The sequence below is a fragment of the Pyrus communis genome, chromosome 13 (genome assembly GCF_041283825.1).
Source record: "Pyrus communis isolate YQ-2024b chromosome 13, ASM4128382v1, whole genome shotgun sequence".
Classification (NCBI taxonomy): Eukaryota; Viridiplantae; Streptophyta; class Magnoliopsida; order Rosales; family Rosaceae; genus Pyrus; species Pyrus communis.
This window is the reverse complement of record NC_142577.1, coordinates 31,208,494-31,221,159: the sequence shown is the minus strand read 5'-3', so window position 1 is coordinate 31,221,159 and position 12,666 is coordinate 31,208,494. Positions and strand designations below refer to the sequence as shown.

General features: G+C 36.8%; 2 protein-coding genes across 6 annotated transcripts; one reads left to right on the top strand and one right to left on the bottom strand.

The window, feature by feature from the left end:
- Positions 1 to 44: 44 nt before the first annotated feature.
- Positions 45 to 5,877, top strand: LOC137737199 (polygalacturonase inhibitor (DUF639)). Of its 3 annotated transcripts, none has more exons than XR_015954802.1 (10): positions 45 to 391; positions 1,019 to 1,253; positions 1,377 to 1,460; positions 1,618 to 1,787; positions 2,438 to 2,577; positions 3,066 to 3,243; positions 3,337 to 3,931; positions 4,507 to 4,619; positions 4,719 to 5,310; positions 5,474 to 5,877. XR_015954802.1 is itself a non-coding variant. In XM_088682614.1 (10 exons), the coding sequence occupies exons 1-10, from the start codon at positions 162 to 164 to the stop codon at positions 5,590 to 5,592; spliced, it is 2,163 nt and encodes a 720-aa protein (XP_088538740.1). In that variant the 5' UTR covers positions 45 to 161; the 3' UTR covers positions 5,593 to 5,877. The 3 variants fall into 3 exon arrangements, 2 of the variants coding, with proteins under 2 accessions (XP_088538740.1, XP_068332708.2); XM_088682614.1 differs by having other exon boundaries at positions 5,067 to 5,310; positions 5,419 to 5,877; XM_068476607.2 differs by having other exon boundaries at positions 49 to 391; positions 5,067 to 5,310.
- Positions 5,878 to 6,160: 283 nt separating this feature from the next.
- On the bottom strand, positions 6,161 to 9,240 carry LOC137738460 (D111/G-patch domain-containing protein). 3 transcript variants are annotated; one of them, XM_068478089.2, is made up of 6 exons: positions 9,068 to 9,240; positions 8,564 to 8,689; positions 8,069 to 8,176; positions 7,908 to 7,961; positions 6,812 to 6,931; positions 6,161 to 6,477 (listed from the first exon to the last, which is right to left on the bottom strand). In XM_068478089.2, the coding sequence occupies exons 1-6, from the start codon at positions 9,143 to 9,145 to the stop codon at positions 6,349 to 6,351; spliced, it is 615 nt and encodes a 204-aa protein (XP_068334190.2). In that variant the 5' UTR covers positions 9,146 to 9,240; the 3' UTR covers positions 6,161 to 6,348. The 3 variants fall into 3 exon arrangements, with proteins under 3 accessions (XP_068334190.2, XP_068334191.2, XP_088538741.1); XM_068478090.2 differs by having other exon boundaries at positions 8,069 to 8,149; positions 9,068 to 9,230; XM_088682615.1 differs by lacking the exon at positions 9,068 to 9,240 and having other exon boundaries at positions 6,224 to 6,477; positions 8,069 to 8,168.
- Between the last annotated feature and the right edge of the window lie 3,426 nt (positions 9,241 to 12,666).

Below are 12,666 nucleotides of genomic sequence, written 5' to 3'. Positions count from 1 at the left end.
GTTCATTTGTGAAATTACTGGAAAAAGGAAAGAGAATGAGGAAATCAAATGGGTGGGAGAGCAGACAACGCGGCATTGGCATTTGGCAATTTATAGTATAGCCTAGGCCTAGGGGAGGGAATGTGTGATGTGTTAGTCTAGGTAGGGTTAGGGTTAGGGTTATGGTTACGGTAGAATATATGGAGAACGTGAAGTTGGGAATGCTGGACGGTTTCCTGACGAGAAACCATCAAAAATCCCTGAAATCCCTTTTCAGCCGCAACAAATCTCCCAATGCGAATGACAATGGAGACGAAGACCAAGACTCCCCTTCCTCTGCTGCTCTCAATTCTCCAAAATCCATTCCTCAGCTCTCTCCTTTCGCTAATTCCGTCGTCTCTCGCTGTTCCAAGTCTGTCTTCCTCCCTCTCCCAGTCTCCCTCCTTTTTTTTTTTTCTTTATTGATATGAATATGCTGCTCTGTTATTTATTTATTTTTTTTTTCTTTTTACTTGGGTCGCTCGAGAAGCTTCCTCCGTTCCATTCCCTTTACAAGCATGTCCATTGTACAAAAACCAGCACTGCATTTGATTTGGGCTTCATTTGTTTTGCCAATTCCACCCTATAATGCGACTACACCCATCATTTTATATCACATTTTTTTTTATACATGTTATTCTTTGATTTGATTTTAGCATGCTGGTGCTGGTGTTCGGATATTACAAATCATATATCTGAATGAATCCCTCCGGTCCTTTGATTTTTAGTCCATAACTATTACCTGGATGACGCAAAAAGAAAGATAAAATACACTTCTTTTTACTATTTCTGCCTCTATTATTACTCTCCTCATCATTGTTATCATCATCATCAAACGCAAAAACATTACATCCATGAAATCCATAGATTTCATTGTGATAGTAAGCATCTACTGCTATGTATTATTGGTTTATAGTCTAACCATGATTCATTAAAATACATCTATACCATCTGTATCCTAGTAATCTTGATGCTATATGCATCTCACCTGCTGCTGCAGGATTCTTCAAGTCCCTACTGAAGAACTACAGCATCATTTTGACACACAGCTACCCGAGAGTGTTAAGGAACTTTTGACTTATGCCAGGAATTTTTTGGAATTTTGCTCATACCAAGCACTCCATATACTAAGCAGTCGTCCAGATTATTTGAATGACAAGGAGTTCCGCCACCTGACATTTGATATGATGCTTGCGTGGGAGTCGCCTAGTGTTGAGACTAAATCCCAAGACAAAGTGAGGCAGCCTCATTGTTATTTTAGATCACTAAGGGTTTCTTTTCCCCCCTATAATTAGTCAGAAACTCAAGTGTAGCTCTTAAATTTTATCTTCGTTTCTGTGAACGATCTTCAACTGCAGGAAACTACTTGCAGTAACCAGGAAGTAGAAGACGAAGATGGCTGGTCAATTTTTTATTCTAGTTCTACGAATATGGCCGTGCAGGTTCTTTTTTCGTCAGTTTCCTCGTTTCTTTGTCTGCAATGAGCACATTATTCCCATCTAACCGAGTTTTGTGCATAGAATGGGCTAGTTTCAACTTTCATCTTATTCATTCAGTGTAGTTACTACTTTCAAAAACTAACTTGTGTTTTTCCTTCAGGTTGATGACAAGAAAACTGTTGGGCCAGAGGCCTTTGCACGAATAGCTCCCGTTTGTGCTGCTGTTGCAGATATAATAACAGTCCACAATCTTTATGATGCCCTCACAAGTTCTTCAGGCCATCGACTTCATTTCCTTGTATATGACAAATACATACGAAGCCTCGACAAGTATTTTTTTTGTCCTTTTAGTTATCATTGTGGAACTGTTACTCAAAGTACATGAGAATTTAATCCTAGGTGCTTGTCCTATCATTGAATGTTAAGTTAAATTTGGAGCATGCATGGCCCATACGTGTTAAGCCATAGTTCCAAACATACTTTTATGAAAGAAAAATGCTATACAAGTAAACGGTTTATAAATTATGTTTGCACAAACTGATGCATATCATATGTGCAACAATCGGGGTCTGGCCATGCATGCAGTTCACCTTGTGTGATGAGATGAAATTGGTGTATACCTCGTTAGTAAGAAATGCATTATCCATTTCTCCTCTATGATTTCTTTTTAATTAAAAGACGAAATTTTTTTTCGAATTTGGCAACTGCACAGTAAAATGGACAAGAATTCCCCCATGATAGAAGAGAAAATATCCTATTTCTCGTCTATGGTAATTCTAGCTTTGGTTAGATTTTAAGGTTATTAGAAGGCACACACATGCACATGCACATGTGCACTCATCAGTTCCAGTGGCTATGGCATGTGGATTTTCTACTTTCTATCAAATATAACTAAAAAAGTGTTTGCCTTGTTATTTTTTCTCGTCGTTTAACCTTATTGATGTCAAATTTTTATCTATTAATTAATGGCTCTTTTGCAGGGTTATTAAGGCTTCCAAAAATGCATTGGCCTCGTCCAGTGAAAACCTTCAGCTTACAGAGGGAGAAATTGTCCTTGATGTTGATGGTACAGTTCCCACTCAACCAGTGCTGCAACATATTGGCATGTCTCTGTGGCCTGGTAAGTGATTGTATTCAGGAAGGTGGATCTTGCGTTAAGTAAATTAGTTTTTAAAACCATAAACTTTAGAGCTAATACAATTTGGAGACATGAGTAAACCTTGGGAATGGTCTACTTCTTATATTATAAAACAAGAACCCCCCATGGCCTCCCTATAAATATTATTGGAGGGAGGATTTTCTCGAGTGATTTTGCTACAACCCCTCATGGCCAAGTGACAGTTTAATTTTTTTTTCATCTTTATCTTTCTAAGTTTTTGGAAATCCTATAATAACCAGCTCTGCATCGTACTAATGAGGACACCTTCCCCAATTTTGAACTTATAATATTTTAAACAGTTGCTTTATGTTCTTTTCCTGAAAACTTTGCTAAACAGGTTTGACTAATTCGGGTCATGGTCTCAATTATAGCAGGCTCCGTTTTATGTATTAAAATTTTGTATTATATAAAACTGGAAAGTGTTGCTCATCCAATCTTTGTTTATCTAGGACGGTTGACACTTACCAATTCTGCACTGTACTTTGAATCATTGGGAGTTGGTTTGTATGAAAAAGCTGTTAGGTACGATCTGGCAACGGATATGAAGCAGGTCATAAAACCTGAATTGACTGGACCATTGGGTGCTCGGCTTTTCGACAAAGCCATTATGTACAAGTCAACATCTGTGTATGTGATATATCTCGTCTAGCCTATATGGAACTTGTATGATCGTGAGCTGACTCAATTTTTTTATTTGATTCTTTTATTCTTTATTTGCAGAGCAGAGCCAGTTTATTTGGAGTTTCCTGAGTTCAAAGGCAATTCTCGCCGGGACTATTGGTTGGATATTTGTCTTGAGATCTTGCGTGCACACAGGTTCATTCGGAAAAATAATCTTAAAGAGACTAAGAAATCAGAAGTACTGGCAAGAGCTATTCTAGGCATCATCCGATATCGTGCAGTTAGAGAAGCCTTCTCTTTCTTTTCATCCCATTATAAAACCTTGCTTGCTTTTAACCTTGCTGAAAGTCTTCCAGGTGGGGACTTGATTTTGAAAACTTTGTCAAGTCGCTTGCTGCTTTTGAATTCCGGTGCTGCCCAACATGATCTTTCTGGGAGTCCACATGCAAAATGGCAGCCAAAACTTTCTCCAGTTTCACTTATAGCACTTACTCAACTTGGATTTATGTTACAAAAAGATGTACATCTTGATGGAGAAGCAATAATAGTTGGAGATGTTTGTGTTGGTGAGATTAATCCCTTGGAAATGGCAGTGAAACAGTCAGTACTGGACACAGGGAGGGCTGAAGCTGCACAGGCAACTGTGGAACAAGTGAAGGTGGATGGAATTGATACAAATGTTGCAATAATGAAGGTTAATATTCAATTTCACTTGTTAAATTGGGGTTTCCATGCCAATATAACTTTTACCATTCTTACAAATTAGTAATAGTAAACAAAAGTGGATAGAAACATCTGAAAACTCCTTTGAAGAATGAATCTATTTGTAGTGCTTTTAGTTAGTGACATAGATTGCATTTGTTTTGTTCTTCATTGCTGAGGAAAAAGAAGGCAGTTTCTCCCTTCCCTAGCTGCTGAATATGATCTTCAATAGGCGACAAGTGCATTGTCACTCCTGCTCAACCAAATATAGAAAAATTCGTTGAACCAGTGCAATAATTCCAGAAACATGTATTGATGTGAGAACAAGTTACTGTGATTAAATTTTGTTGAATCTTTTTGTTACACTTGGGTGTTTTGTTTCTGCTTTAATGGAACCCCATATTAGTAATAGAGACAGAAGTACTTAAAACAGATTGTACGCAGCCATTAAGTTTTTTCAGTTCCACCCTGTACCTTTTATACCTTTGGAAGTGCATCCCTTCACGACTTTTACTCTGGAGGTATAATGTTTGTACTGCTTATGTAAAGATTATTTTGTACTTGTAGGAACTTTTGTTTCCAGTGATTGAATTAGCTAGCCGTGTTCAAGTTTTGGCATCATGGGACTACCCTTATAAAACAACAGCGTTTCTGATGTTGAGCAGCTACTTTATATTAAGGTAACTTGTCTGTGACTGGAGATTTCTGGGCCTGGTTCCAAGAGTATGATTTATTTATTTATTGCCCCTTACGGGGAAAAATTACCTCTCTTTTCGCAGTACAAATGGAGAGCCGGCTGTTAAACCTGGGCTGCCAGAGCATGGGGCCTCTTTGTTTTGAGTTTGAGCCCCACATGAACTTTACAGTCTGGGTTTAACCGACTCTGTCAAGTTAGTGCTGGAACTAGATAGGAGTTGGGTTCCCCTATTAGTTCCTTAAGAACAATTCTACTTTATAAAGAGGAGTTTATTGCATGGTCCCCTCAATTGGTACTGCAAATAGAGAGGGGTTGGGATTTCCCCTATTAATTGTTGCTTGTGTTGACCTAACTATCCCTCAATTCCCATTTCTTCTTTAGCTTTAGCATGGATGGCCAGAAGTAATGTAATGTTAATTTTGTTGCACAGGGGTTGGATCAGATATATATTGCCATCAATTTTCGTATTCGTTGCAGTTGTTATGCTCCAGGGCAGGCACTTTAACAAAGGGAAACCTTTAGAACCATTCAGAATAACACCTCCCCATAACCGAAATGCAGTAGAGCAGCTGCTGACATTGCAAGAAGCCATCACTCAAGTTGAAGCATTACTTCGATCTGGGAATATTATTCTCTTGAAGATAAGAGCTCTCATGTTTGCGGTTCTTCCACAGGTATACTTTTGAAGCCATGCTAATTTATTCTTAAGCTCTCATAGGGCGGGTTGGCTTGTTTGTATTTCCAACATGTTCGTGTAACATTAGAATTCAAATTTCTATTAGGAACTGGTTCTCTCTCCCGTCGATGCATTACATATCATAACTGGTATATCTGCAGGCAACGGACAGGATCGTTTTACTGCTGGTTTTCATGGCAGCAGTGTTTGCATTTGTGCCATTGAAATATATAACTCTGCTAGTATTTCTGGAGGCTTTTACAAGGGAAATGCCATATAGAAAGGAAAGCAGTGACAGGTGGGTGAGGCGAATTAGGGAATGGTGGATCAGAATACCAGCAGCTCCGGTTCAACTCATTAAACCCGACGATCGCAAGAAGAAGAAATCACTTGACGATCGCAAGAAAAAGAAATCATAAAACTTTGCCAACGGTACAAACAATGCTATCAGTATTAGGTTGTAAATGGCCAAATGTGGTTCTATTTCCAGTTCAATTCGTACCCTTGTTTATTCTTGTACACAATATCCAGTTAAACTTTTCATAGATGGATAGGGTTCTGCAAATAATGTTGTGATAATAAGTACATTAGAGGGAGAAAAGGGGTGCGCACACTATTTTTTCTGTTACATTGAAAAAAATCAAATATGACATTCTATTCCTATCTCATTAACCCACATTCAACTATGTAAAATTGTAACAAGAACCAAAAACTACGAAAATAACCATGCTGGTTCAGGTTCATGAGGGTAGTACTAGTACCTATACCCACATTAGCTCCACCTTCATCGACTTTTGCTTGCATGGAATAGGTATCCGCTAGACAACAACTCTACCAACGAGCCCAGGTTTCAAATTTGGCCACTACATTTTAAGTTTCGCCCGTTTTTTAAATTTTAGGCAAACTTAAAATGGCAAACTGAAATTAGCATTGATGTTTTCACTGGCTTACAAACAAAACCCCGTACAAAACCTAAAATATGAAAAGCAAGGGGTGTGTTTAAGACATAATGATTAGAGATTATGCATTTTTTCCATTAAACGTTGTTTGGCCAAAACTCCCTGAAAAAGGCACGCTCAAATTCTCTCTCCTGCAAATTTTTCTCTAACTCCTGCATCTTCTTCATCTTCTTGGAGAATCCCTTGCCTTTTCTTGATTGCCCCTCCTAAACACCAACAGCATAATTAGTAGTGCAAGAGTGTAGCCAGTTATAATGGTCAGCTTAACTTCGCTCTTCCTTCTATGATATATTGTCTAAATCATTGATCCACCACCTTTCTCTTTCAATAATTCTAAAAAGAGTTTCTTATTGATTGCCTCGGAGTTACGTGTTTAGAAGAAGACGAGTTGATGAACAACAATATTTTAAAAAATAAGCTCCATCGTCTTAGTCCTGTGTAACTTCATATTTTTCTAACTATTTTCATCATGGAAAACAGGAAATCAAACAAAAAAGATTTGGGTTTCTGAAATATTGATACACATGCAAATGAACTCACCTGGTCATTTTTTTTAATCAAGGCAGTAGAATCAGGGGGCTTTAGCGCCTTCTTTAACTTTTCTGCTCCCAGGCCCCGTTTATTATTCTTTAAGTAAGTCTGTACAGGCTCTAACCTTCCCTGTTTCATAGAAATAAACTAGTTAGATATCCCATCTAAAAACTAGTAGCACGTAGCAGTTAGCACATACTTACGATAAACTCGCTAAACCCCATTCCATGCATCAATGACTTTCACATGCACCGAATAAGCCTACCAGGCTTGGATTGAAAACTTGTTCTATTACTGGCTGAAATAGTATTAGTGCCTGACAACTATTTCAGCCCATTGATGCATAGTGGTTACCAAAATGAACCTGTTCTATTACCTTTTTTTTTTTTTTTTTTTTTTTTTTTTTCTTCTGGTTGAAAACTTGTTCTATTACCGTTGCTACCTACTGCATGTAGCAATGGTAGTGGAGGTATCACCGGAACAATAGTGGTAGCAGCTTCAGTGGTGATCCTAATGGTGTTGTTAGGTCATAGTTGTAACAGAAGTGGACCAAAGCTGTGGCTTTGGACATTACAATATCACTCTTCTTATGGAACTATGTATTCCACATGCAAGGAAGATGTATGCTTAACAGAAAACAATCTGATACTCTTGGATCCGTATTACAAACAGTTTTCTATGCATATCTAAAATGTGTCCTTTTCTAAAGTATGCTTCTTGGGGTTCATACCTTGGGTACTAGAATGTGTCCTTTTCTGCAACTGAAGTGCAATTATACAAGCACACACAATTGACTGTCACAATGGTTGTTGACCGATCACAGTAATAAGCTCATGCATGATTTCAAAACAAAATTAGTTGAAAATCACATGCATAACATAGAATTGAGAAAGCAGTTCGGACAAATAAAGAGGTTACGTGTCAATTTCTATAACTACCCAGAACACTACAACAGTCATGTTCAGGAATCCAGAAAAAAGTAAGTCAACAGAAACCAAAGCTTACACAAACAAGTGAAGATGAAGGATAGTAATATACTAATAAATAGGTAACTTGTTGAAGTAAAGTAGGAGTGAAGAAATCAGAAAGATGCTAATATATTAACCTGCTCAGAAATCCCAAGACCAGTTCCTTCTTTCCAACCATGTTTCTTCAAAAGCTGCACAAGATCAGCCACAAGACAGTGAATGCATGACCAAAGCAAAAGGAAGAATAACATTGAAAACAAAGAAAAGAACTATAAATAGAAAGATAATGGGGGAATACCTGAAAGCCTATATTGGAGGAATTGATGGCTGTTGATGAACAACTTGAAGACATCATGCCGTTTCCCATACCTTCTTCCTTCTGTACCAAATGCATGAAGCTATTGTTCTGAGGTTAAGAGATAACAAATAATAATACACTACTCTGGCATCTCTCCAATGGTTTTATACAAACTGGGTTATGTTTACGTCTTATCATTTTCCTCAAAATTCCGATTTTCTCATTCTTTCACTTAGATTTACAAAGAAATTATCACTTAGATCATTGATGCACATTCTGTTGTAACATGCAGTCTCGTTTAGTTTGCTTATGCACGCTTCTCTTACAATGGATTCAAAAACTAGTCTTCTAAGTTTCTTTAGCTCTTACCCGCTTTTATGATTTTCTTGTGCATAATTTGTTTAGGAGCCTAAACACAAGCTCACAAGTCCTAAAAAGGAGAAGAGCTGAAGTTTAAAAACAAACCAGAAAGCAGCAACAGCAAATGAAGCTAACCTTTTCATACTTTCGTTGACTAGAATCCGAAATTTCAGAAACCGGCAAGAATTTATTTGTTGAAGTATCTGCTCCTATGCCGCGTTTGTTGTCCTTCAAGTAAGCTTGAATAGGCACTAGCCTACCCTGTTGACATGATAAACATACTCACTCAGCTACGAACAAAACATAAACACACAAACATGTAAATATATATATATAGCTATATGTCCCGTGTGGGGTTTTTTTTTTTTTTTTTTTTTTTTTTTTTTTTTTGAAACAATGTTCCGTGTGGTTTTAAATTAGATTTAACATATAACTTTTCTTGGCTGGAGACTGGAGGTATTAAGAAAAATCAATGGTTGATTGTACATAACGACGGATTTGATAAAATAAAGAGCTGCACCTGCTTCTTCAAAAGCTGCCTCCCAATTCTAATAACATATAATCACTTTAATATAAAAATTAATTCGAATCTTAATTTCGTACAAACGCTCCAGCGGCTACAAGTCAGTGGACACCTACCTGAAACCCAATATTGGAGGAGTCTATAGCTGGAGCTGAAGAAGATGACCCCACCGTTACCGCCTCCTCCTCTCCCATGAATACAGATGATTGATGGCTTTCGCCCAGTTTTTCCTTTCTTTCTTTTCTCTTTAACCAAAAAGAAGGAAGAAAAAAAAAAGTCGGGTTAAATTTGCTCAGCCCTAAATTATTGGAGTGCTGGTGGACCAACCCAGTTATTTTCTCATCGCATTATAATTTGAATGTTTTGTTCTCTTTTCGCGTTAAATTTCACCTGCTATGAAAATTTAAAAATTGGAATGTTATTTTCCCACTACCATTAATTTCTAATATAACTTCTAATATGTTATTTTCTTACTCATTATTATTTCAAAAAATTAAAATGCTATTTTTCTAACAACGAATTTTTCTTTGATGATAATTCATCAGCAATTGAATGACTCGCCACACACTTTGCTGTTGTGTGATTATGCACTTTAATAACAATCGTCAATATTCAATCATCATCAGTTACTAGCTTCTTACACTTTGGTTGGAAATGGCATCCATATTTTTTGTTCTATAAATCCTTCTATCTTCATGTTTTATGTCTTTTCGGCCGGTACACTTTACATATTGTTCATTCTTTTCACCGGTTTTAGTTCTGGGTGATTTGAGTCCAAGGTTGAGTTCATGAATCTTCAGTCCACATATTTAAATTTCCAAAACTCAAATATGAGTTTTGACTTCAATCATTTCCCTTCCAATGCAAAAACTTAAATCTTAAAACGCTAAATGTAAGATTGTAGGTCTAAAAATATAAATATTTGCATTCTAATACTATTATCACACTGCACACTCTCTAAATACATTTTATACTATCTGCTTTAATAGTTAAACCCCACATCAAACTCTTCGTTTGAAAAGCTTGACCAGCCCAATTTTAATAACAAAGAGTGAACACATCTATCGTGTTATCATAGATTGAATTCCCTCCATATTTCGATTTGAATGGGTAATTAGTCATTCACTTGTTTATCATGGATTGAAGTTTCTGCATAGTTAACATGAATTGGGTAATTGCTAACAAAAAAATTAGTCTAATCGTGGAATAAAACCCTAATTTTAAAGTAATTAGTCATTCAATTGTTTATCAATATGTTTTGAAGATAACTTTTAAATGACGGCTAAATAGCTAAAATGGTCTCTGAAATTTGCATAACACATCATTTTGGTCCCTGAGATTGAAAATCAACAGAAATGGTCCCTGGGATTGTCCACCATCCATCATTTTGGTCATTCCGTTAAGTGTCCCAGAGCTCTTGGTTGGAAGTTTGGGCAATTTTCAAAGCTTTGTAACTCAATCATTTCTTAACCAAATTCGACCCATAATATATAAAAATGAAGATAGAAAAGTGTATAACAAGATTATAACTATTTGGAAGCCCAATGGTTGCTGGTGATGGCCGGAAAATAGCCTCAAATTTGACTAGTTCGTGAAAAAACTGGAAACTCGCCGGAAACTGGGTAAACTTTAAACGTTCTTAACTTCTTCAATACTCAACCAAATTGAGTGATTCAAAAACAAAAGTCATACGTCTCAACGAGAAGAAGAGAATGATACCTTTATCAATGGCTAATTCATTGCAGTTTGGCCGGAAAACGGCACGAAAGTGGCTAACTCGAAAAATAGTTAGCCAATTTTGAGCAGTTTTCCAGACAAAACGCAGTGAATTATCCATTAATAAAGGTACCATTCTCTTCATCTCGTCGAGAAGTATGATTTTTGTTTTTTAATCACTTGATTTCGTTGAGTATTGGAGAAGTTATGAATGTTTAAAGTTTACTCAGTTTCCAGCGAGTTTTCCAGTTTTCCCGCGGACCAGTCAACTTTGAAGCTATTTTCCAGCCATCTCTGTCACATCCCCGCCCGGGGGGACCACTTCCCGAGCCCGCTCCACCACCGTAACACAATATTGTCCGCTTTGGGCCCCGACTACGCCCTCACGGTTTTGTTTCTGGGAACTCACACGAGAACTTCCTGATGGGTCACCTATCCTGGGATTGCTCTCGAGCACTTCTCGCTTAACTTCGGAGTTCCTACGAAACCCGAAGCCAGTGAGCTCCCAAAAGGCCTCGTACTAGGTAGGGATGAGAATATACATATAAGGATCACTCCCCTGGGCGATGTGGGATGTCACAATCTCCGGCAACAATTGGGCTTTCAAATAGGTATAATCTTATTCTACACTTTCCTATCTTCATTTTGATATATTATGGATCAAATTTGGTTAAGAAACGATTGAGTTACGAAGTTTTGAAAATTGCTCAAACTTCCGACGAAGAGCTCCAGGACACTTAACAGAGTTTTTAATAGAATGACCAAAATGATGGATGGTGGACAATCTTAGGGACCATTTCTATTGATTTTCAATCTCAAGAACCAAAGTAATGTGTTATGTAAATCTCATAGACTATTTTGATTATTTAACCTTAAATAACTCATCATCATCTTTATTTTTTTTCATCGCTATAAAGTACGTGAATATCAGTCATTTTTTTTTCCAAATTATTTACAATACGTTGGGAGTGAAAATATTAACATTGGTAAACGGCCTCGTGCTTATGAGTTGGAGCGCATTCATAAAAAAATATACATTTTTAAAAACTTTAGAACATTTCAAATGGGGATGCCAAATTAAAATGAAATTTGACATTTTTATAGTTGATGTGCCAAATAATATTTTGTAAAGTCCATTGTTCCAACTGAGATGTCAAATTTATTAATAATAAAATAATTAATAAGTGAAGAAAAAAAAGAAAAGAAATATGTGAGCCCAATACTAAAATAAAACAAATTGGTGTTGCCTTTAAATTTAGCAGCAAAATAAAGAATAACAAAACATGTAAAATTTTAGTATCTCATACCTGAAAGGTTTTTTAAGAACACGAAACGATACGCTATATATTATTTTATAAGTGAAGAAATTTCTTTTTAATGTTCCTCTACAGTCTCTCATCCTTTGAAATCAGACAATCAACTTTTCTTTTTCTTTTTTCCAAAACAGACTACATAAAATTTTGACATATAGATTAAAAATGCTCTTACAGGTATATAAGTTAATTAATATCAAAATCTTTTATGAGTGTGTTTGTGATAATAGAAAAACCCATATATATGTATTACAGGGGTTTTCGCTTAGACCATCTCTAATGGTGGGCTAAAACCTAAAATTTTCTTTTCCCTCCCCCCTCCAAATCCACTCCAACCCATGACCTAAAATAAACTTAAAACCTAAATGGGGGTCAAATTTCGGCCCAATTTTAGACCACAAAGCAAAATGGGCCCCACTAACTGAAACTGAAACCAAGGCTGTGAATCCCACTTCCCAAATGCAACTCGCCTATACGCTACATGGGCTAGGGTTTATTGAAAGGGTGACATCCCCGCGTTGGGGTGTTCCCCCGGTTATCAGAGTAATAAGTAGCCCAACGGCTACTTTTTATCATCCAAGGGTCTTCATTAAATGGGCCGTTGGTTAATCCAACGGTCCATGTTCAAATTATTATTATTTTTAGTTTATATTTATATATTTATTGAATCCAACGGCTTAGATCAA

Excerpts from the sequence above, each read along its gene's own strand:
- LOC137737199 (XM_068476607.2), top strand. The coding sequence starts at position 162 with ATGGTTACGGTAGAATATATGGAGAACGTGAAGTTGGGAATGCTGGAC. Across the intron at positions 3,244-3,336 it reads ATGTACAAGTCAACATCTGT|AGCAGAGCCAGTTTATTTGG; the intron begins GTATGTGATATA and ends CTTTATTTGCAG. Across the intron at positions 3,932-4,506 it reads CAAATGTTGCAATAATGAAG|GAACTTTTGTTTCCAGTGAT; the intron begins GTTAATATTCAA and ends TTGTACTTGTAG.
- LOC137738460 (XM_068478089.2), bottom strand. The coding sequence starts at position 9,145 with ATGGGAGAGGAGGAGGCGGTAACGGTGGGGTCATCTTCTTCAGCTCCA. Across the intron at positions 7,962-8,068 it reads CCTCCAATATAGGCTTTCAG|CTTTTGAAGAAACATGGTTG; the intron begins GTATTCCCCCAT and ends GATCTTGTGCAG. Across the intron at positions 6,932-7,907 it reads GTCTTGGGATTTCTGAGCAG|GGAAGGTTAGAGCCTGTACA; the intron begins GTTAATATATTA and ends TCTATGAAACAG.